General features: G+C 44.4%; 2 protein-coding genes across 2 annotated transcripts in view; one reads left to right on the top strand and one right to left on the bottom strand.

The window, feature by feature from the left end:
- mboat2b (membrane bound O-acyltransferase domain containing 2b) overlaps positions 1-17,847 on the bottom strand; it is a 44,089-nt gene extending 26,242 nt beyond the window's left edge. Inside the window, exon 1 of the mRNA XM_062551508.1 lies at positions 17,553-17,847. Within this exon, the coding sequence (XP_062407492.1) occupies positions 17,553-17,723 (171 nt within the window). The 5' untranslated portion in view covers positions 17,724-17,847. The remainder of the gene's footprint in view (positions 1-17,552) is intronic.
- Positions 17,848-18,632: 785 nt separating this feature from the next.
- On the top strand, positions 18,633-24,834 carry e2f6 (E2F transcription factor 6). Its single transcript, XM_062551243.1, has 8 exons — positions 18,633-19,074; positions 20,128-20,288; positions 20,626-20,666; positions 21,567-21,774; positions 22,427-22,583; positions 22,859-22,972; positions 23,727-23,883; positions 24,045-24,834. The coding sequence occupies exons 1-8, from the start codon at positions 18,766-18,768 to the stop codon at positions 24,080-24,082; spliced, it is 1,185 nt and encodes a 394-aa protein (XP_062407227.1). The 5' UTR covers positions 18,633-18,765; the 3' UTR covers positions 24,083-24,834.
- The last annotated feature ends 467 nt before the right edge of the window (positions 24,835-25,301 follow it).

The following is a 25,301-nucleotide window of genomic DNA, read 5'->3' as shown; positions in this document are numbered from 1 at the left end:
TAATGGCTTTAGTCTCTCCTAACTGACGGATTGCAGTGTAGCTAAAAATGGCCCAGGCATTGTGAGTATGAAATGCATCTTCATGACTGTCCCATCTCACCTCATGTAACCTACAGTACATACACACCACAACATTGAGGTGAACATCGGCCTAGCTTTTCTCCTTGAGGGCAGATCAGGTGACGTTGTCAGTAGAAGAGGGGTACACATCAGTCCGACTTAGCGAAGAAGACTTCTGGGAAGGGTACACACACACACACACACACACACACACACAGACAGACACACAGATACACACATGCAAATAAACACACACACACACACACACACACACCCCATCTCGCTTCCCCCTTAAAGGGATAGTTCGGATTTTAAGACACGAAGTTGTATGGGTTCCCTGTCAGCAACGTAGAGCATCAGCACTGACTTACCCCCGACAGCGTCCTGTGAGCCGAGATCCAGCCGGTTTTTGATCGTTTTTGATGCCGGACTATTTTCTTCAGCAAGTTTCTGGGGTCACGAAAGTAAAGTGTTTTTCTTCTCAAAACCATATGCGTTCAACAGAGTGATATATTTGCACCACAAAAACGTTGTCCAGCTGTCAGTAGCGCGCAGTGATAGGAATCGCGAAAAATAAGTAAGTGATAACGAGGTTTGAATTTTTCCTGGACAACGTTTTTGTGGTGCAAATATATCACTCTGTTGGACGCATATGGTTTTGAGAACAAAAACACTTTACTTTCGTGACCCCAGAAACTTGCCGGACTACTTTCTTCAGCATCAAAAACGATCTAAAACCGGCTGGATCTCGGCTCACAGGACGCTGTCGGGGGTAAGTCAGTGCTGATGCACTACGTTGCTGACAGGGAACCCATACAACTTCGTGTCTTAAAATCCGAACTATCCCTTTAAGACATGCAGCGTTGCTCTAATTTTAGACGGTGGGGGGGAAATGCTGGGTGGGGCTCAGCGGATGGGGAGCGGTCTCTAGTGCAGCTCCAGCAGGGCTACAGCACGGAGGCCCTCAGGCCATCAAGCCTGGGGAAACTACACAGACCTCCATCTGTGCCCCGACACAGGCCTGAGGCTGAGGGAGCTGCTTCAAACTGACCCAAACAACTACGTCCAGTCACACCCGAGAACTAATCAATACAACCAGAAACAACAAACAAACAAACAAAGAAACAAGTGATTTAAGTGAAGTCCACAACACGACTATGAAGCCTGCAATGTGTTTCTGTGTCAATGTGTCTTTCACACCCCCTGCTCAACAGTGGAGGATATTTACGAAACATTAAGGCTGTGCAAGAGAGAAGAGATGGACGTGCTTCATCCAGCCAGAGTGAGGAGATGGAGCGAGAGAAGACACAGCATGAGAATGAGAGAGGTATAGATACGGGTAGATAGGAGAGGGAGAGCGCTTCAGCCATGTTCAGCACAGAAGGGTTGAATCTTCAGGCGCTTTTATGTAACTGGCCATCTGCTGTCAGTACACTGTGCCGTGAACCAGTGCAGCCAATCACGAGAGTCTACTGGCTTCGGCACAGAAATAAGCAATGGTTGGACAGCAATGTGATTGTTCAGAGCCAGTAAAAACCACTACAGAAAAAATGGCAAGATACACACAAATTACAGCTATACAGTACACACTTCACAAAAAAAATGCAAAACAAGACAAGGAAAACAGAGAAACTGTGTCAACATGATATGTTTTTGTTTAGATGTTGCCTAATTTCCACACATGCCATTTTGATTATCTCTCAAGGATTACGGCACATTTCTGACTGGAATTTGTTTGCGCTGTTCAGTGAAACTGTTGACAGCCATGCTGTAGAAGTGGTGACAGTGTAATGGACCTCCTGATGAGGAATAAGGATTGTCAGGCTTGACTGCTGGGCTTGTCAGACAAACACACACACACACGCACGCACGCACGCACGCGCACACACACACACACACACACACACACACACACACACACACACACACACACACACACACACACACACACACACACACACACACACACACACACACACACACACACACACACACACACACACACACACACACACACACACACACACACACACACACACACACACACACACACACACACACACACTGCATCATCTGCTTTTGATGGATTCCACCATTCTAACACAACTTCATCTCCTCGGCGATCTCATTTCAGCTCCTGATTCAAGTAAATGGATCCTTTCCACGGTCATAACATGATTAGGGATAAAGCAAGTGGCCCTCTTTGCCCAATGAAACATGGTCGCAAGGCTCAAAGGACTGTTGGGCGGCACTCCATTATAAAAGAAGAGAGTGGGCGGGACCAACAGATTGGGGATTGCATGAGAGATTGCAATGACTCCAACACCAGGAGACATAACAAACATTTGAATGTTTAAAACACCAAGAGACACAACTGTTTGAGAAACAGCTTCTGCAGGCCTACTACCAAAAAGGGCACTGAGCTTGCTGACATATTAAAGACACAGTAAACTACAGATGTAGCTAATGTATTTAGCATATCGCTTGTATTTGCTCAGTGGCTTCTAAATTCATTGGCAGACGGGGGGGACAAGACTTCTTTTGTTGCTTCGCTATCAGCTGGCTGTGTTGGGTGATGCAGGGCTCCTGAAGGATGCTTGTAAAAAAACGGTCGAGCCGTAAAACGTGTCCAGACTTTTTGTCTCATTACTCCGAAGATTGATTTCCGTCCTCCAGTGTAATGTGATTAAAACTGTAGGTCAGTCACTGACACGTGAATATAATCTCATGACAGATGATGTGTGGGCTACACCCCCATTAGATGACTGTAGAGGAGTGGCTCTGGCTGCCAACAGGAGAAGGTGGAGAAGGGTGGGGGGGAGGAGGACTGACTGCTGGGATTGGGACCTTCACTGCAGTCAGTGAGTGCCGAGCAGAGACTACGTCATGTCAGGACAACTCCTGGGACGTATTAAGATTTATTAATGGTTATGACAGCGCAGCAGGTCTGTGCCTGAATGGACGTGTCCTAATATACTGCGCCGATGCACAGAAAGAGAGGCGTGCTGCTGCAGCAGGTAGTGGGCAAGGACTGCACTGCATGCTGGGATGCATCATTCTATAGTTCTACAGGAGCAAAATCAAAAAATGGAATTCATGGAGTATAGATTATCATGCAATAACATAATGGTGGGTTTGTAGACTTGAAGGTGGAGAGTATGTTTGCTGCATGCATGCCTACCTACATGGACATGGAGACTGAAAGAGTGAGACCGAAAACCAGGATGAGAAGCATTCAATTAAGGCACATGAAATCAATATCTCCCTCCTTCTCTTTTAAACAAAAAAAGGAAAAGAAAAAAAGAAAACCAATGGCTGTGGCTTTATTGACGAGCCCCTCTGTACCCCCACAGCTTTCCTCCAAAGTGCTTGTGAAGCGGACTCCAGGAGTGCTGGGCCAAGCTTCTGGGGCCTGGCTCTGCACTTTAGCATGATTTGGTGAGGTGACATTTTGGCCAACCCCCCCAGGCACCGGGCCCTAAACGCCCAGCCCTGGCCTAGCCTTTGTGCAGATGGCCGGCAGCCATATTGTTTAGTCGCGGCCAAATGGGACCCAGCAAATGCTTATTGAGGGCCTCTCTGAAAAAGGGATGGAGGCGGGGATATTTCCACCAACGTTGTAGACACGGGACGTTATGGATGGCATCAAAAGCCCATGTCTGTTTATGGTCTTTCATGCTTGTTTATGCTTTCCCATTTGGAAAATCTCTAAATATGGATAGGCAGAGATGGAGGTATAAGCACATAAGCATATTTGGCAAAGGTAACTGTAGCACAGAAAAAGAATGTAGCTAACTTTCATGATCTAGGAAGAATAATCATACAATTCAGAGGGGCCCTCAGAAACAAACACACACACACACACACACACACACACACACACACACACACACACACATACTGTGTGCATGTGTGCATATGCATTAACTCTCTCTCTCTCACACACACACACACACACACACATACTGTGTGTATGTGTGCATATGCATTAACTCTCTCTCTCTCACACACACACACACACACACACACACACACACACACACACACACACACACACACACACACACACACACACACACACACTCTTTCCTTACCCACACCCAAAACGCTCTTCTCTAATTCATAACCCTTCCATGTTTCCATGCTCCCCGTGTCAGTGTTGTGTGTGGACCTCTGGCCAGCCGCGACTCCAGCGTCGCTGGCGGGCCCCCGCGCCTCGTCAGTCTCCCGCGCCGCTGCCATGCGCCACGTCTGCCGCCGCCGCCGCCGCCGTAACCAGACACGGGCGCTGGACGACCGCCAGCTGCAAAAAGGCCAGCGCCTGTGCCCGGAATGCGGCGGGTGACAACTTCTCAGATCGTGATGGGCGACAGATAAATGTGATTTTCCGCCCCAGTGAGCGAGCGGTAGTTTATTTTCTGGAGCAGAAGAAGGGGAGTAGGGGAGGTGTGCGTGCGTGAGTGTGTGTGTGTGTGTGTGTGTGTGTGTGTGTGTGTGTGTGTGTGTGTGTGTGTGAGACGAGGTTATGTACAGTATGTGAGCTGAACTAAAAATGTCGGAAGGAGGTAGGAGATTTGAGTGGAAATGCAGTCATTCAGGGGCACCGCAGGTAGCTCACATAGTTGGAACATAAAACAGCTGGTGGTCAAGAAACTGGGTAGTTGCAGTGGGTGCACACACACACTGACTGTGAGACTAAAATATAGATGTCCATAAAGAAATAATACATAAATATAGGGCCCTTCTCTTTTTTACATGGAATTTCTTAATCTTAGTCTTACAGTACATGGACAATTTTAATCTTTTTGGAATTTTAAGTTAATTTCCATAGAAAATGTGAACATTTGAACCAGTTTTAATCCTGTTGTGGACAATTAGGTTGAAGTATTTACAACCACTACCAATTGTTGTAACTGTTTATAAATGTTATGTTATAAAAGCACAATGTTATGCTTGTCAGTTCAATTTGAAGAGAGAAATTCAAACAAAAGCCTCTGCAAAAACCCAAAAGCACAAAGACAGTATCAATGCTGGACAACATATTTCAAATTATAGTGGAACAAAGAAGACCCATTCATAGAACATGAAAACAGACAACACCTTCAGATTACTAGCCCAAACAAAACTCAGGGTGCCAGTCTTATCTGAAAAATTTCAATTTTGGTATGGCTACTCAATGTGTTGTCACTCTAGTTATAATTCAAAAAGACGAAAAACAGACTGTTTTGTGTTTCTTGGTGTCTTGAGCCCCCAACATTGTCTTCAAGGCAGCGCTGCCTGGAAGGTTCTAGGGTTAGGCATGGGTTAAGGTTAGGGTTAGGTTAGGGGTAGGATGAAGTGCCTTAAGTCAACAGTGGCAGCGCTGCCTGGAAGATGACGTTGGGGGCTCAAAACACCATCGAGCCCGTTTTGTGCAAAAAGAGATCAATAAACAAACACACAGTGAAGGGATTATGTACCAATGTTGTACATCGAAGGGAAGAAGAACCTTACTCACACACACACACACACACGCATCAGAGGGGAAGAGAGAAGCCTTGTTGCTAAGAGACTGTCAGTCATGTTTAACTGCTCTAACCAGCTTTTCTGATTGGACCAAAGGGTGCGAGTTCAGCCCGCCCATTAGTCTTCGCCCGACAGCCCAAACATCCTCTCCCAAATTGATTAGCTTTCCCCCACTAGTCCTTGTTTGTCGATCCCTCCAGCACCCACTTGAGTGGCTTTACTGTCATTCATGAAGCAGCCAGAGATAAGGCCTTAGACAGACAGTAACCCTAGTACTAATCCCACACAGTACAAATCAGTGAAACATCAATAGACCCGCCTAGAATAACTGTCAATATTTATTTCTGTAGTTTTACATTATTTCTGAACTATACATGTCAAATAGAGCATCTTATCTTGAACTCCAGTAACACTAATATAGTCTTTATCATCCCATGATGCTAAGAGTGGGACAAAATATTGATACAGCAATATTTGTACTACTTCACTACTTTGTGTATCCTCAATGTGGCGCTTGAGGAATGAGGGTGATACACACATACACACCGTCAGCTTATATTATTCTTAACATTGCATACATTCTAGTGAATGCCAATGCACTTTCAAACTTTTAACCCCTTAATGGATGGGTTGGCTGTAAACCGAATTGCCCCTCAGGGATTAATAACGTTTTCTGAATATGAATCTGAATCTAAAGCTTATATTTATGTTTTAAGAGGCACAAAAGCGAAAATTCTAAATAGTACTAAAATATCAAAGAGTATTGCAGAATCGCTCTATCGTGATATGATTGTTATCTTTATTGTGACAAGATCGTTATGTTAAGTATCGTGATATGATTGTTAATATTGTGAAATGATCGTTATCTTAAGTGTCGTGACCACGTCGATTTGTGAGTTACTCTGTGATTCCTCGCCCTGTCCCTTGCGTAATGAAAAAAGTCATATTTGGAAGCTTTTTAAATGCTGAAACCCAATCTGTGCTCCAACCACTCTGCAGTGCTTTATGCACTCAGGGACTGATTTTTCTGTTGTTGTTATTGCTTTGAGATACTGTAACAGCACTCCATCTCCCTCTTTTGACAGCACAGAGGACTAAAGAGGGAAGACAAGAAAAGGGGGCCTGCCATTGAGGGGCTCCTGCTCTCTAAGACTCTGGGTGCCTCTCAACATCTCTCCTCGATCCTCGATGCTCGGTCCTCCAGGCTCGTTCCCACTGATCCATAACTAACACTGGATAGACTAATCTATCCCATTGATGCCGCCCCATTATTCTTTATGTAGATCAGTGAGGACGAGGACCGAGGAAGGAAGGGAGGATGTATAAATGACGAATGAGAGGCATCCTATGTGCAGGCTCAGACCCCCTCCTTGGCTGTTGGTACAGGCCACATCTATCAGCTGCACAGCAGAGTCACTGGGTTCACGACTGGCTCTGCTCCCCCCGTATGAATGAGACTCACCGTAGTGGCACTTCCTGCCAATGTGGAACCCATTGTGCTCTTCTGTCAATACGGCCATTACGGCTCTCTCCGCTATAGGAGTCCTCACACTAACACGCCGGTGTTTAGGAGACGCCGTTATCAGCTCATTTGTACAGCAAAGCGAATCATGTGAATGCATACGAATTATGAGTACAAGGAGTCCATGGGATTGACACAATATAGGCACATTAAAGTGCCTATAAAAAACACCCCCCCCCCCTTGTATATTTTCCCCTTTTTTGCTTTTATAAATGGAATCTTGGTCAATTTAATTTGGCCTTGTTTACAATGTTTACAAAAAAACCCTCTTTAATGTGAAAGTGAAAGCATATTTCAACAAAGTGATGCTAATTAATTAAAAATATATAATGCAGAATAAGTGGTTGCATAAATATCTCCACCCCCTTAAAGTGACTGACCTAAATCAACAAAAGTCCAGTCAACTGGTGCTAGTAGTCTCACAATTAGTGAAATGGAGATCCCTGAGTGCAGTGAATGTGCATACTATAGTAATATAAAGACACTTGTGTCTGGAAGGGTCCAGTCACTGGGTCATCAGCATTCCCTGGCTACAGTACCACCATGAAAACAAAAGAACACTCTAAGCAACTCAGAGAAAATGCTATTGAATGAGGGGATGGATACAAAAAAAAGTTCATCCTCTAGAGTTCAGTGTAATCCATCATTAAGGCATGTTAGGAATATCACAAATGTGTAAATCTGCCTAGATCAGGCTGTCCCCATAAACTGTGACCGTCCAAGAAGAATACTGATAGGGGAGGCCATCACAGCACCTATGACAAGTCAGAGGGAGTCAAAAGCTTCAGCAGCTGAGATGGGAGAAACTCTGCATACACCAAACTATTCCCGAGTTTGTCACCCATCAAAGCCCTATAGGTGAGAGGTAAAGCTCTTATAAAATCTCCACTAAATTTCACCCATCAGACTAGATGGTATGTTTGGCAGACACCAAACACTGAACATCACCACAAACATACCATCCCTAAATTATAGCGGTTGTGGCAGCATCATGCTGTGAGGATGCTTCTCAACAGCAGGCCCTGGAACTAAGGTTGCAAAGGTAAAGGCAAAATTAATTCAGCAAAAAAATATGGAAATCCTGGAGGACCATCTGAATCAGTCTGTGAGAGAACTATGACTTGGCAAAGATCTACTTTCCATCAAGACAATGAGCTGAAGCATACGACGAAAACTCTTTAAACCAACAAAAATGGTTTAAAGAGAACAAGGTGAATGCTCTGGAGTGGCTGAGTGGTCAAAGCCCATTTTGTTTTTGGATAATTGTAAACAAGGCCAAATTAAATTGAATAAAAGGGGAAATATCACAGGGGGTGAATTATTTTTGTAGGCACTGTACATGATGAACCTTCTTTACAGTTTGCAAGGAAGAATCCATCAATCATTCAATCAATCAATCCATCAATCAATCAATCAATCCATCAAACATTCAATCAATCCATTAATCATTATCTACTACTCATGTCCTTCAATGAGAGCAACTGCAGGTCAAGTAAGAGGGCTTCTTTTGTTTTCTGCCTGACGAAGGCAGGCGTGAGGCATGCACTGCTTTCATAAATAGCAAGAAAAGGTACACAGACTGGGATCTTTTTAGGATGCTAATTCGATTCAAATAGTTTGGCGCATCATTGAGTTTCTGGGTGAATCAATAAGGGATTCTTGGAAGTGTGACACTGTCAATTGATCCTGTACCAGCACAAGGCCTTCACACAGAAGAGCTCTGCAAGCAGGGGGAGTCTCAGTGATGCTCTCCAGTCTCCCCTTAGCGCTCACAGATATGTCAACAACGTCCCTTGAATATTCTGGAAAAGAACGACAAAGCTTCCCACAGCTGTGAGTCTAAACAAATGCTGTGGCTTGCTTGTACCATTGCTCTTTGATGCCTAACTTCACTTATTCCCCAGTGTTTGTGTACCACTCTGTTTCTTTCTGTGGTACCTTACTGTCAGACAACCCACAGATACCCACCCAGATGTTTTTTTCAGTCCTCAAGCCAAGAACTCCACTTTAAGTTTTGCATTTGAACAACTTGGCGGTGCATGGTTGAGAACATTTGAGAGCCTTAATCAAAGCCAACCTCTCTACCTGAGCAAGTTGAGGGACTAGGAAATCGCCTCAAAAGAACAGAGTTCCGGGGCCGCTGTGGCACAGCAGGCTACAGCACTCATACCATATACAGGTATACCACTGACATATACCACGGGGACCCAGGTTCGAATCCGGCCTGCGGTCATATCCCGATCCCACCCCACATCTCTCTCCCACCGGTTTCCTGTCTTCCTCTTCACTGTACTATAATAATAAAAGGCAAGAAGGCCAAAAAAATACTTTCAAAAAAGAACAGAGCTCTTCAGATGCATCTTCACTGATCATCTATCTATGCCATTGATCTCAGAGAAAGAAAAAAAAAACACTCTTGGCCCACAACTCAAAGGTCCAAGGCAAAACATCTGGCAGCATCTGTATGACTTAAGTTGACGTATGAGCAGACCAAAAGGAGTGGCCATCTCTGAGGATGATTAAATCGCTCGCAGACGCTAAGTGCTCTCTACCAGCAATACATTACACACTTAATTATTTATCCTGGGAGAGAGACAGAGAGCGAGAGAGGGGGCAGACACTGGGTTGGGCTGGGTGTATGCTCGTGTATTAAGCACGCACAAAGAACGAGCCACTGCAGAAGTGTCCAGAGATTCCGCAGAGGAATAAATCTGATTCTGTACAGCCATGACTAGACGGTTTCCAAAGGGTTATGAAGTTTCAATCTCTGTCAGCAGTCTGATTCTGAATTGGTAATGATGAGATATGATGAATATGAGTGGTTAATTTAGCGTTCATTACCACATGAAAATGGGAATATTTCTTAGTAATCTGATATCTCAGGAGGTTTACAACCATTCCAGCCCTCCAACTTTAGGGCCATGAAATTTAACTGCCACATGGATTCAGAAGTTAAACGCATGCTGATCGGAAGAGATTGAGAGGTTGTGATCGGCGTTCAGCTTTTCAGCCACAGAAAGAGGATATCAATCTCATTAATCTCGCCGCTAAGAGCATTGGGCGTGATCATAAAGCTCTGTTGCTAAATCTGTGGCCATGATCTAAATACTTTTAATACACTACTGCATTAAACCAGCAAGAGGTCCAGTACTGCACAAATGACGCTTTGTGTGAAATATGCCAGTTTCATTCTAACACAGTCTCCATTCTCCTCGTCATCATTGTAATTAGGGATAGGGACTACTGTACAATCACGGTAAAACTTCTCAACAAATAAAACACCAATCAACTAAATGAGGTTTGGCTTAGTTGCACAGGTGGATAGGTGCATTCGATCTTGCTTTTTTCCATTCTAACAATCGGCCAATCGATGGGGACAATAGGGCTGCTTTGTGAGGCTAATAAGTGAATTTGTATGGCTGCCACAGGTCTCCCAGGCCCCTATGTAAATGTTTGCCAACGGATCCTGAACTGAGTGCGTCTCAGCTTTTCACAGCAGATGCAAAAGACAGGAAGACGCACCCCTTTTCTCTATCCCCAGCACGGATGCAGGAGTCCTCTATATATAGTCCAGGCAGTAATGAAAAACGTACACATTGGTCAATGCCTCCTTTTGGGGTATACTCTCTATATCACAGGGAAAGACAGAACCCCCACAGGGGGGCCGTTAAATTAATTTGCATCTTCTCGCGAAAGACTCCGGCCAGCAAAATGCCAGCTGCTCCACATTACTTCGAAACAAAAAGGAATGAAACAGCAAAATGAACTCTCCCCGAAATGAACTCAGAATAGCCCTCGTGATAATGAAAGCACGCGAGGAAGGAAAAAAAAAAAAACATAAGTAGAAACTACAATTTGAAAGGTTAGCTGAAAACCAGGATTGTCTGGAGCCCTGGACCAAAAACCCCGACGTGACACTATTAAAACTGGCACAATGATTTTCATTTGACCTCTTCAGTACATGTAGCCACATGTGCAGCGTATCACTCCTGCCCGGCCGGCACATATCAGGCTTGAGCTTGAGTGGTGATCGCTCTCTGCAGGTCCACCCGTGGGAGCGATGCGCCGGCTCCTTAAGTGATTGCTCCCACAGTGCTGAGACTGGCAGGGCACAGACAGCCCCTCCCCCTGAGCTCCCTTCTATTCCAGGAGCAGGAGCAGGAGCCGGAGCCATCTACTTCCAGCATGCCACGGGCAGCACAGCACAGGAGAACCAGCACAGCACAGCACAGCACAGCACAGCACAGCACAGCACAGCACACAGGAGAACCAGCACAGCACAGCACAGCACAGCACAGCACAGCACAGCACAGCACAGCACAGCACAGGAGAACCAGCACAGCACAGCACAGGAGAGGAGAACCAGCACAGCACAGCACAGCACAGTACAGCACAGCACAGCACAGCACAGCACAGGAGAACCAGCACAGCACAGCACAGGAGAGGAGAACCAGCACAGCACAGCACAGCACAGCACAGCACAGCACAGCACAGCACAGCACAGCACAGCACAGGAGAACCAGCACAGCACAGCACAGCACAGCACAGCACAGGAGAACCAGCACAGCACAGGAGAACCAGCACAGCACAGCACAGCACAGCACAGGAGAACCAGCACAGCACAGCACAGCACTACACAGGAGAACCAGCACAGCACAGCACAGCACAGCACAGCACAGCACAGCACAGCACAGCAGTATCAGCATGACCATTTCTTACTACTGCTTCAGAACGGATTTGAAAGGAATTAAGGTAATCTATTCTTTAGTTAATATCATAATGATGATATTAAATATCAAACAATAAAACATTTTAAGTAATACTTGGTAGGTTTTAGGTTGAATTCCAATTTAGCTACAACAACTGTTGCAAATGTTTGCAGTTTGTGGCACACAGTAATAAGTTAGTGTTTCTGTAGTGTGCATAAGGAAAGACTCTCTCAACACTGGAACTTTGACGGTCAACCCGCAGCCTTCAAATCCACGATCTATCCTCACGACTGAAGTCACTGGGCAATAATGCGCTGCGTGAGCGGACACTTAATGTAGCAATGGCACAAACGCACGCCCAATGAGCTTGGACCTGATTACAGGTCAGTGTGTGCAGCCACCGAGGGAACACAGCTGCTACACAGACGGGTCAGGGCCTTTTTGCACCGCGCCGACTGACTGCCACATTCACAGGCACGAGACGAGGACAAACACACAGTTCAGGGGGTCAACTTAGCCAGTAATGATGACACACACACAGTCAAGCAACAGGGAAATATGCACAAACAAAACATAAAAAAAAATGTATGTACAACATGTATGTATACATGTATCTTGTCATACAAAGAGTATATGTAGATCCTCCACCCAATATGTACTGTATGTACATCTGTCAGCCACCAAGGCATAGAGGACACTAGATTATGATCAACTGATAAAATATATGTGTCGCCTGCACTACAAGGTGAAACAGTTACTAGGCCTAGGTTGTGTCAGCGTGTGTGCGCTCAGAAAAGGCTGTTCAAAGATTTAAGGCTTCCAAATGGGCTCCCCGCACATCAGTTATACAAGTCAAGTCAAGTTTATTTATAAAGTGCATAGTGCATTTCATACACAGAGGTCATTCAGTGTGCTTAACAAACCAAACAGTAAGTTAAAACAACACTAAAGAGTTTTTCGTACCTTAAAATAATGTTTAAAAAATCATTTCAGCGGTTCATCGACAACTCGTAACAGGGTGAACGACACTTCTGCTTTTACTTTACGGCCCTCTATCGGCTATAACCGCACTATGTAACTTTACGAGGTGGGGTAGTGTATCAGTAGTTCGATGAAATGAGACATCAGAAACTACAAATCTGAGGTCATCAATACATCATACTTTCATAAAATCATGCGACATATTCTACCTTGTCTGTTATTTGCTGGATAAACAAATAGCGTGTGTGCGACAGAGGAAAAGTGCTTTAGTGTTGCTTTAATAAAAGCAATAGAAAGGCAATAGTCAAAGAATAGTTTTTTTTTTAAAAAAAGAATGAAAAAGAAAACATAAAACACACAAGGTGATAGCCTACATAAAAGCATAAAAGGGCAATAGTTTAAATGTGTTTAAAAAGTAATACATAAAAGACATAAAAAAAACAACAAATGATAAGTCAGTGATGATACTAGTCAAGCACCCACTAAACAGCAGCACTCAGTGGAGATTATTGAAGCACAGTCACCTGTTTGAACCATCTCCATGCCAGTATGACTTCCACCACCACAGGTCCAAACTCAGAAAGCAACATTTAGAAAGTATAAACTGTTCAGGTAGGAATTTGCATGTTATTCTGACAACGTCTTGCTATCTGGCCACCAACAGTGCTGCAGCAATCTTACACGGACAAGCAAAAGCTCCTTATGAGTTTCCTCTGGCTCGTCTCCGGATGGACTACTTGGGAGGATAAATTGTGTCCTCCTCTGAGGGCTAAATGCTACTCATTCTAGGGGGGCAGAGGAGCATCCTTAAATCTCTGCGAGGACTAGAGTCTCACGCCCTTTTGCTGGGGTATCAAATAGGAAGTGGTGTAAGTCAGACTGGAGCCAACCTTTTCCCTTTAAACAGATGCCAAGATTTTAATCTGAAGACTTGATGGCAAGGCTACATATCGAGGAGGCGCCGCAGAAATGCCACTGGAGTTCGGATCCCGAGCCAACTGTGTCTGTGTCTACGCTCTCTCTCCTTTTATGTAGTGCCACGTCTCGACATTTAAATGTCTATTTGTGTTTTCCTAGCAGCGTGGCGTGATGTCATTCTTCAAGCCGTCACACACACTCACCACTCACACATACATAGGAAGACAAACACACAGAAATGCTGACCCCCCCCCCACACACACACACACCTGCTGATGAATCCACACACACACACACACACACACACACACACACACACACACACACACACGCTGATGAATACACACACACACACACACACACACACACACACACTCCACAATCAGAGACCAGATTTTACATTACATTTACTCATTTTGCAGCAGACACTTTTATCCAAACCAAGTTACAAAATGAGGATTAACATCCAAGCTACATCACAAAGAAGACCTTACTATTAGGTAACAATCAATACTACTACAATAAACACCACCACCAGAGGATGAGTTGAGCTGAATACAAGACACTCAGACAGACACAAGACGTACAGATGTAGCACAATGGCTGATATGTGCTTGCTAGCGTGGAGACGCTGGCCCCTCTTGACTGGTTCACACAGGAGTGCAGAATGTCCCATGTCAATACCAAACCACTTCTCAGAGCCAGGGACCCCCTGCCTACGTAATAGAGGAATGCTGCCATGGAGCTCCTTATGAAATAGGCTCACACTGGGCAACATTTAGCCTGGCATAGCTCTCCGTAAACTTCCGCTCAATTTTCATTTCCCTTCACCATTACTGGGTCTGATCCCATTGAACTCGATTTCTCAGGATGCATTCCGACCGGACCAATCAGCGAACGGCAGGAATAGGGGGAGGCGGGTGTTAACGATGACGTCGAGGATATGCGCGTTGTAGTCTCTATAGCCGTCACGACCAAACAATAGCGATTGGGTAAAATCAGGCCCAATCGTTTCAAACTTAAACAGAGTTCACGCCTCCTGCCTGAAATCGATTCTGAATGGAGTAGGTCCAGACCCTCTGTACATTAAACACTCCATATAAATTTGCATGACAAAACCCACACATGCTGTACAGCATCAGTGGTGCAAGAGGCAACAGGTTAGACGAAAACTTGACTTGATTTGACAAGACTTAGTTCAGGTAGCCTACAGTATGCTTTAAAAAAATGCCCATGTTCTACACCAAGATGTCTTGTTTGTCATTATGTTGAGAGAGAGAGAGATGTGCTACATGACCAATGGCACAGCTTCAGTTATGATTATGGTATTTAGAAGATGCTTTTGTCCACAGCAAAGTGGGAAATGCTGTTTTTTGTCATTCATTTCAGCATGACAGTTCCTTTATACATTTCTAGTGAGATTGAGTAGCTGGATCGAACCAGTCAGGACAAATCCACGCTGACCCTAAAACGACAAACAAGGCTGTGGAAAGACACAAAGCTATGGAAAGACACCCGGCGATGCCAAGATGCTCTGCATGGCAAGAAGTTAAAGTTGCTCTAAATCACGGTCAAAGGGGCCATCAGAGGATATCTGGTGACCTGAGGCAGGCCAGGTCACCAAACACTAAGCAAGGTCACTTTCAACAGCTTAACTTTAAAAAGCCATTCAGGACACTTTTACTTTTTCCCCCCTCTCTCTGTCTCGATCACACACACACACACACACACACACACACACACACACACACACACACACACACTGAAAGGACCTGAATCTTGGGACCTGTAACTAGAACCCAGGCTCCGAGAGAGACAGTAGCCTTCAGCTCAGGCCACCGGCTCCGGTTACAGCCCCACTCGCCCGTCGGTCCAGTCTACCTGACTTATTCATCCGGGGCTTCGCTTGCCAGGCCTGGACGAGACGCTCAACAGCGCTGTGGATCAGTTGTAGTCGGTATCGCATGACACTTAATGTGATGTATGTCATGGGGGAAATTATATTACAGCGAATGCATTTTCTTGCATGGGAGATTACGATGAAAGCTGATGCGCATGGCGTTGATAAAAATCATGTGTAATGCACAGTGTTAGGCATCAGCTAAGCTACTGTATGCTATACAAAACAAAACCTGGTAGTTTGCATGGTGAACATTCACATTAAGACAGGCCAACATCATATCTTGATTCTTGCATAAACAGTAAACACTGAGGCAAACCATCTCTTGGTTCCAATGTACTTCACATGGACACACCAATGACCAGAGGCAACATACCCACCACCTATTAACTGCACACAGGATGAATGCAATTACAACTGTGGTAATACGTTTTGCTGATTAATTCTGAACCTGAATTACCACCCCAAGGCCAAGAGGTGCAATCTTGACCAAAACATCTATTCAGCGCAGCACAGATCTCCGTACGCTATACCGACGACGGAATTGCATCCATCAACAGACTCACTCAAGGCTCTTTCACTTAAGACATCTGACTTAGAGTACAGACTATGGTGGTTTCGGCATGTAATGTGTCTCCACTCATATAACAGTGCCCATTTCCATATAGATTTATGACTGGGAGGCAATCAGAAAGAGGCTGATGGGTCTTGCCAGTAATGGGCAGCCTTCCAATTCCTGCGACGGCCTGAGACGTGACCCTCACCCTAAGGGAGAGCCCTCCATCCCTCACATTTGTTCATTATAGCACTTAGAGTCAAGGTTGAATCTCCAAGGTGTTATGCATTAGTGCAAGGAAGACAAAAGAGTGAAACAACTCAAGGACAAGGACAGGTAGCAAAATTGGCCATATAGGCTTCTGTCCTACTGTCTGATAGCGATGAATGCCACCTCACCTCTGATGGGGATTTTTTAAGGGAAGAAGCAGGGAATGCTTTCTTTACCCCCTCAGACATACTCAAATCCATACACACCGCCAGACAATATTGGTACATGAGCACAGAAAGGCCAGACTACTTGAAAGTAGTTGTCCATTTCACCAGAAACATGGAATCACTGCAGGTCTGGCCTAGTCATTGTGTTGCTTTTATTTTTCTAAGCAATGCTCTCGACAGGGGTGCTTTCTGTTTATGTTCCTGCTATTCAGACGCTTTTAGCTACATTGGACGAGATTACATCATGAGGAGTGATCTGCATGCCTGTCGATTGCACAATCGCATAGTGTATTCCGGTTGCGCTCCAGCATCTTACAGTGCAGCCCACTAGCACACACGCCCCGACACAATGGGGATTGAATGAGAAAATGTAACTTTGTTTCCATCGAAACCAGAGCAAAAATGGGCAATACGGTTTCTGCATGTTGTCAACCGCCTGTATGAATAAATGGTTGTTTTACCCATACGACATGGCAATTTTTCGAAGGACAATAAGAAATAGCATTTAGGAAGAAATCATCAAGTGATATGGCTTCATTATTGCTTTGTTGTAAATCACGCTGTTCGTAACAACAGTGCTGTCTTTGACATGATTTTTCTGAGCGATTCGCCCATATTTGGGCATTCTTTTCACAACGGAGCGCAGAACCACCTAATATATTTTTGCGGCTTGCAGTCGTTTTGCCAGTGATTAAGCATGGTGAAAAGGCAATAATCTTAAACAGTGTGCAGTGAGGAATATTGAACAGTGTGCAATGAGGGACAACACGCGAACGTTACATTTATCTTTTTTTTCACACAGCTGTAGCCTATTGAAAACCCAATTCACCATGGACTTGCTTTCAACCAGCCTACTGGGTGGTAGGCTATGGGTTAACATGATATTGACCGAATATCCAAAATAGCCATTCAATTAAAAAAATAAAAACAATAAGCCTTTTCGTCCACCTTGCATTTAGCCTACCTGGTCTAACGGAAGGTCGATAATCTCGCTTATGGGCTGCAGTAGACTTGATCCAGTGCATGCAGATATGGTTTCAGTGGCCATGGTTCTGCCAGTGTCTGGTGGATCCTTGTGCAACCCCCTCCAATGCCTGTCTGTCAGAGCGAAGGAAGGCTTCCACTGCCTTCTCATAGAACGCTCCCCTCACATCCACCGCTGCTGTGTCCGCTTGGCTCTGTGTTGGCCAATACCGGCGATGCTAGAGCGGCACCGCGCGGCAGCTGGACCTGCGTCTGGAGCTTCAGTCTGAGCATCAGCCCATCTTCCGGTGTGTGAAAGCTACTGAGTCGACCACGTTTTATTAACGTTTTCCCCTATGTTTTTTTTTCAGACTACAGTATTATTTGTGTGGAAAACAATTCTTAGGGTTGTTGATTGTAGGGTAGGCTGTGTGCATTACAGGTTAGGTTACTTAAAAATTACAGGCCTAAGATATCATATTAATAAGGCTTAGCTTAAGCATTTTACTAAATAAAAATTAAGTATAATACGGGGAGGGAGTAGCCTTCTAATAATATAGTGAGTGGATTCGTGATGCTTATTTTATTTCCCATTATTGATTATTCGACATGCTCCTATGCGTAATATTTCATGCCCTGATCGGTGATATGTTCCGCAATTAAAGTAACTCAAAAGTCAAGTTCGTGGACATGATGATGACTGTTTTTCCTTACTACCCCATGGCTGATGATGAAAAGTTATTAAGTCAACCTGATAGCATATTATTTAGCCTAATAGCATTCACCTGAAATGTACCTAAACCAGGATAGATCTCTCATACAGAATGAAGAATAGGCCGTTTTGTTTCTTGTTATGAAGACTAATAAAATACCACGTAGAAAGCACTAAATAGTTGAAGACAGTGGATAGAACAATTTATAAAATATAGTGTATGAGTCTTCTAAAAAAAACCTTGTTCTGCGACTACACCTCCCATGCTACAGGGAGCAGTGCCTAGCATGCGCTGCGAGAGCTCCACAAGTATTGAGGACAGAAAGAAAAGATCCGCCTTCAGCGCGTAATTTCATTGGATGGCTTGTACACACATGATCTTACTTTCCTGTGTGTGGTGGTGGCCGCGTAAGTCACGTTGGCTGTATCATGAGTTTGAAGTACTCAAGTATTCAAGTATTCCACACACGTTGAGAAGTTTGTAAACAAATGCGTCGCAACGATGGTAAAATGCGTGGTTCAAGGGTGTCCAAATAGAAAGGACAAAGGGAAAGACACCGGCACAACCAACAAAAGGTTTTTTAGTTTTCCTCAGGACCCAGGCAGAGTGAAAGTGTGGCTTGCTGCGTTGAGAGAAACGGACAGGGACCCATCAGAGTTCAATGAAATTTGCGAAGACCATTTTCTGGCAGACCACATCACGCCACAGGGAATAAGCGAAGATGCTATTCCACTGCCGCCGTACTTAGACGGACCGGTGGGGGCCAGCGAATCTTCCGAAGGCGAACAGGAGGATTTCTCGGTTGCACCGGTAATGTTAACGTTAAAGGGATATTCCGCCATTTTTGGAAATACGCTCATTTTCCACCTCCCCTCGAGCAAAACAATCGATATTTACCTTGCTCCCGTTCATCCAGCCATTCTGTGAGTCTGGCGATACAACTTTTAGCTTCAGCCTAGCATAGATCATTGAATCGGATTAGACCATTAGCTTCTCGCCTGCTAGCTTCATGTTTAAAAGTGACTGAGATTTCTGGTAATTTTCCCATTTAAAACATGTCTCCTCCCAAGTTAGAAAGTGCAATAAGACCAGCTGAAAATGAAACCTGGCGTTTTTGTAGGCTGATTTGACATGGAACTACACTCTCCTCTGGCGTAATAATCAAGGCAACTTGCAAACGTACCATAGGCGCAGTGATATCGTGCCCAGCATCTGAAAATAGTCCCCATAGACAACAAGCAGTAGTAGTTCCAGTAGGTTGCAAGTTGCCTTGATTATTACGCCAGATGAGAGTGTAGTTCCATGTCAAATCAGCCTAGAAAAACACCAGGTTTCATTTTCAGTTGGTCTTATTGCACTTTCTAACTTGAGAGGAGACGCGTTTTAAATGGGAAAATTACCAGAAATCGTAGTCACTTTAAAACATGAAGCTAGCAGGCGAGAAGCTAATGGTCTAATCCGATTCAATGATCTATGCTAGGCTGAAGCTAAAAGTTGTATCGCCAGACTCACAGAATGGCTGGATGAACGGGAGCAAGGTAAATATCGATTGTTTTGCTCGAGGGGAGGTGGAAAATGAGCGTATTTCCAAAAATGGCGGAATATCCCTTTAACGCTATGGACCAAAAGTTCACGACTTCCTAGCACTCGCGAAGTCTTTCTGCTGCACCCAAAATGCTATAGGTTAACCTTGCAAGAACGAATGTTAAAAGCGATAATGAGATGGGCTGTTTAGGTATCAGGGCGCAAAGTCATTTCGGCACTCTAGGCAGTGCAGGGTATTTGATGTACATTTTTGAATATGAGAGTTACGTTGACCTGTCTCTGTTGCACTGTATTTTTTCTCTCCTTTCCATGATCCAGATTGATACGGATGAAGATGTCGACGACGACGATGATGGAGAGGTTGAATATGAGGAAGAGGAGGAGGAGGAGGAGGAAGAAGAAGAAGAGGAAGAAGGAGAAGGGCTGATTCAGGAGAACGGAGTGGAGGACGTGCAAAAACCCCAGACCTCTCTAGAAAGGTTGATGATTGGCCACAATATCGAGAAATTATCTAGTCTCCGTTAACTGTCATCATTTATATCAGTTTTTCCTAAATGCTCAAATGATGGATGGAAAGCCAGGTGATTACTAGCTAGCTAATCAAGAGTTTGGAATTACACTGATTTCAGTCAGGTGTGCTTGCACCTGGGGCAGTAAACGGTGCTTGCCAAGCAAACTCCAGAACAGTGAGGTTGAGATAGTCAGAGGGGTTGAGGTTCTGTCTCATCTGTAGAGAGGATGTCTGAGTATTGCTGGAATGTGTTGAAGTGATGTCTTTTTTGACTTTTGTCTTTGTTTTGCATGGCACCAACACAGCAATGTGGAAGTCCCAAAGACGCAGATTGATCCTCCAATAAGTGAGTTGAGAGATCTCTCCACTGCATGGATGTCATCCAGTTTGATTTGAAATGACAAACACATAGGCCTAATTGTTGTGGTTAGAGAACAGCTGAGAACTGCTTTCATCTGTCTGACTCTCAGCTAAGCACACAAGACGTCTTTAGTCTGGTTAGACAAGGAGAACTCTTAGACAGAAATCAAACATTACTCATCCTCAAGCATGATAAATTGCTCAAAGGTGCACTATGGATTTTTTTCCAGTTTAAAACATGTCAAAATGCCTACAACTGAATGTGAAGAAAACAACTGCTTTGATGTAATGTTAGAAATGCCTATATTCTATGGTGCCCAGATATCTATTCAAGTTACCATGCAATCCTATTAACACTGTCTCTATGGGCTCTGTGCACTAGCTTACTTGAGGCTGACAAACCAGTTTACCATTCATTGACATCGCTGTCAACAAGCACCTGAAGAAGAGTGCTGTAGTTGTATCAAAAAAACGTGTGCTCACCGAAAATCCTTCCCTCCTTATTGTGTGCAGCCACTGTACATAGGCTGGCGTATTTAGGGAAAAAAAGGTGGAAGCTAAAATCACCTTTGTAGCGACTTGAAGCCAAGCAGAGTGACACACAGCAGTGCTCCTTAGACCTGCTCATGGACAGACTTGTGCACATTGTATTTCTTATGTTTTGGTACAGCTAAGCGCTCATCTTTTGGTGCTTGTTGACAGCCATGTCAACGAACAGGAAACTGGTTTGCCGAAGTAAGTGCACAGAGCCCATTTTAATACAATGCGAGCGAGTGGAAGAGAGGCAGTGGGGCTGCAATCAAGACCGCTCGAATCCTGTAGAGTTGCCTATTAGAGAGCTTACTCGGCTTGATGTTTAAAATGCAAAACTGTGTTTGTTGTTTAGAGGGGGAATTGGGGCGTTGTGATGTGTCGCTAGGGCGACTGACCCACCTCTTCATGCGCGTGCTGAGCGCGGCCCCCGACGGAGTTCTTGACCTCAAGGAGGCGGCGATCAAACTGGGCACTCGCAAACGCAGGGTGTACGACATCACCAACGTGCTCAACGGAATCCGCTTGATCCAGAAAAAGTCCACCAACAAGGTCCAGTGGGTGTAAGTGTCATCCTGCTTACATATTCCTCCCAGTGCTTGTGTTTGTTTGTTACATCACTTGCAGACTTCTATCATGGACAGATGCATGTCAGTAGTTTGTAGGGACTATAAACCTTGGCTGTACAATTGTGGGAATCAATGAGTAACTTTCAAATCGAAGTGGTCACAATATTTTATTTTGCCCATGATAATGGTAAGATCACAATGCAGTGCTGCTATATGAAAAGAAAACCTTGCAAAAGATTCATCTATGACACATTGTGATCTCTGTACAAATAAAACAGTGTGCGAAGTGCGTAGAATTCTGGTCGGTGTTTCTTAGAAATAGAAAAATAATGTAGTAGTTTATAGAGGATTACCTTCATTCATTCATTTCACCAGTGTCACCACAAGGATACATGCAATAGTGACTGGGAATTCAAATGGGCAGATACGTTTGTTTAGAGTATTGTAGAATTTAAAAAAAATGTATATTAGGATATGGTACTATATTGATAATGTGTCTCAAAAATAGATATATCGCTGTATTGATACGGTATTTTGTCCGACGCCTAGTTTGTTCTTCTTTCTGTAATGACAGTGGGCTGAAACCCCTTCCTCCCAGCAGTTTTTAAAATTCTTCTCTGCTGTGTTTGCGTTGTTTGTCCTACAGGGGGAGCACCCCCATCAGCAGCTTCAGCACTGCGTTCCGGACCAAGCTGAAGGAGGAGGTGCAGAGCCTGAGGACCATGGAGGAGTCGCTGGACAACCTCATCAAAGACTGTGCCAAGCAACTCTTTGCCCTGACTGATGATAAAGAGAACGCACAATATCCTTACAGACCTGTGTGTGAGGGAGAGAGAGGGAGGGACGAACGCAGGGGATGGATGGTGGTGGTGGTGGTGGTGTTCAGACTTTGAAATAATATGATATGCATAGTCTAGATTAGTTTGTCAAAACTTTCCGTTAGACAAAAAAACATTGAAGTTCCCCTCCCCTGTGGTTGCTTAGTCTCCGTGGAAGTGTATGCATTTCTGTATGAAACACAATCCCTGCTGTTGATGTGCCCACCCTCTGGCTGTCTCCCTTAACTCCTGGTGTCACAGTGGCCTACGTGACCCATGAAGACCTGTCCCACATCCGGGTCTTCCAGGCGCAGACCCTCATCACCGTCCAAGCGCCAGAGGAGACCAAGCTGGATGTTCCCATGCCCAGAGCGGTGAGCCATATCTGGGCTAACAAGGCTGTAGCGCTCAGCTAGCATCTCAGGATTTTACTGTTGGGATTACTGGGCTCTGTGAAGCCTTGTTATGCACTTTTATGCTGCTATTTTCAGCACAACAGAGTTTTGAGCTGAAACTAGCAGGCCTAAGGCCCAAGTAACACCAAAGACGAAACTGTTGCAGAAGGAGATGCAGCGGTGTGAATTAAATGTTGCACGTCTTTGCAAGCAGTCGCAAAGCATTCAACATGTTTAGTCGCAGTTCCAAGGCTTTAGAACGTTGCGACTCATCTCGTCACGAATCTTTGGTTTGAATCCCCCCTTAAAAGTCACTGCAAACACCTCTTTTGGTAATATAGTCAGCAGTGTCATTCAATGCAAGGTTTTCTGTCATTTTCGGTGTGTTCCTACCCGGATTGAAAAACGGCATTGCACATATGATGCAATGCCGGTAAGATGGCTGGTAGGAATGAAACTTGTGTTAATCTGTCCTACACATTAACCATACAGTATTATTAGTTGCCTGGTAAAAGCATACCTCAAACACTGGCAAATTGTCGCATATATGTTGCTTTATGAGAGTCTTAAGAAACAATCGAATTTGAAAATGTTTGATAATCAGGAGTTCTCACTTCATTTAAATCTAGCTGAGAAATAAGTTTCATAAAGTCTTTTTAAAGAACCGTTAGTGACATGGTTTTATCCCTTCCTGTAACCTCTGACCTTTGACCTCTGACCTCTGCCTCCGCAGGATGGGATCAACATGCACCTGAAGGGTACCCGAGGCCCCATCCAGGTGATGAGTTGTGAGATGGGGTTTCCCCTGGTAGATAAAGCCAACTTGGATAAGCCAGGCAGATTTCAATCTCTAGAGGAGAGCAGAATACACACAGTGCCCCTCAATACAGGTGTGACACACACACACACACACACACACACACACACACACACACACACACACACACACACTACAATGCAATTCTTTGAAGTCAAGGAAGGTCCTTCTGATGGCTGCATATCACTAAATGACCTCCCCTCCCCCTCTCCCCTTTTGCCTCTGCCTGTCTAGACTCTATTTCCTCCCCAGGTCCAGTCCAGAGTGCCTGAGGACAGCCTGTAGGCTGCAGGTGCAGTGCACTGTGCACACACACACATCTTAAAGACTGTAGGACCTCACTCAGATCCCCAGCCAAGTGAACTGGGAAAGCGGGGGTAAGGTGTTCAGGGGTTACAGAGGTGACCACGCCTACCGACTCTCATGATGCCAGAGGGGAAAGTGAAACACTGGGAGAAGTGTGAAAATGGCTACGTTACAAAACACCGGTGCGAGCCTGGTTCCCAAATTCGGGGCACTTTGTTTACAGAAAGTAGTTTTCTTCATTAAGTCTAAAATTATATGAAAAATTATATGAAAACCACTGATGGTATTCCCTGGAGATTGTAAAGTGTTGTAACAGAAAGCCACCTTGATATTCTTGGGAGATACCTATTTTCATTGATAGTTCAAATTTTTTCAAGATGTCTGATACAAAGTCATTTAATTGCTTAATTGAGCAAGTGACCACATAGATCTAGTTCTGATCAGAATTATGGAGGTATTATTTTGTTTTAAATGCCATTGAGCATTAATTATCTTAACAGATTATGGCTCTTATAGTAATGTACTGTTGCAGATTTGCAGTTCAGTATTTGGACCTTGAAACTGTAATGCATTACCAGTTACCGGTGTTGAATGGTTGTTTGTGTTCTTCTTTGGCACATTCCTTTTCCTTGTCTCTTATTCTTTGTCCTTGTCATGTTTAATCTTTTTTTCTCTCTCTGAATAAACACCAAATAGAATGTGTACTACTTACTATTGATATCTGTGCTCACTGGTCTGTCATTTCCTTATTGGTTTCGGTAGCTTGTTGTGAACTTGTGCTACAAAGAGTAGGGCCTGTGCTCCCCCTGTTAAAGCAGCATTAAAGAAGATTAGTTCTTGGGGTCCCCCTACAGGTGAACAATAATAAACAAACTAAATATAACTTACTGTATAAACAAACACTGATACAATATGGAGGGAATGTGCCGACAGCAGTCTATCGAAAGAGAACTCTGAATTCCTGTAAGAAACATCTCTTTTCCATTTCGATTTTGGAGGGGAGCTAGTCTGGCTATCATCATTCAAAGATCAATATTAAGATAGAACATTAGTATGGGTAGTCTGCGCTTTATTTCTACTGCACAAGAGGTATGATCAATTGTCATGACTCCGTACGCTTGAACCAATCAGACCAACGATCCGGTGCGTCTTTTGGATAGGCTAGTTTGTGATTGCACCCAAAGA

The sequence above is a fragment of the Sardina pilchardus genome, chromosome 12 (genome assembly GCF_963854185.1).
Source record: "Sardina pilchardus chromosome 12, fSarPil1.1, whole genome shotgun sequence".
Taxonomy (NCBI): Eukaryota; Metazoa; Chordata; class Actinopteri; order Clupeiformes; family Clupeidae; genus Sardina; species Sardina pilchardus.
Note: the sequence above shows the minus strand (reverse complement) of the source record. Positions and strands in the feature narration are given on the sequence as shown.

What these genes read in the sequence shown, in the direction of transcription:
- e2f6 (XM_062551243.1), top strand. Translation starts at nt 18,766, where the DNA reads ATGGTAAAATGCGTGGTTCAAGGGTGTCCAAATAGAAAGGACAAAGGG. An exon ending in CCCCAGACCTCTCTAGAAAG is followed by an intron (nt 20,289 to 20,625) that starts GTTGATGATTGG and finishes GCACCAACACAG; the next exon opens with CAATGTGGAAGTCCCAAAGA. An exon ending in ATGATAAAGAGAACGCACAA is followed by an intron (nt 22,584 to 22,858) that starts TATCCTTACAGA and finishes CCTGGTGTCACA; the next exon opens with GTGGCCTACGTGACCCATGA.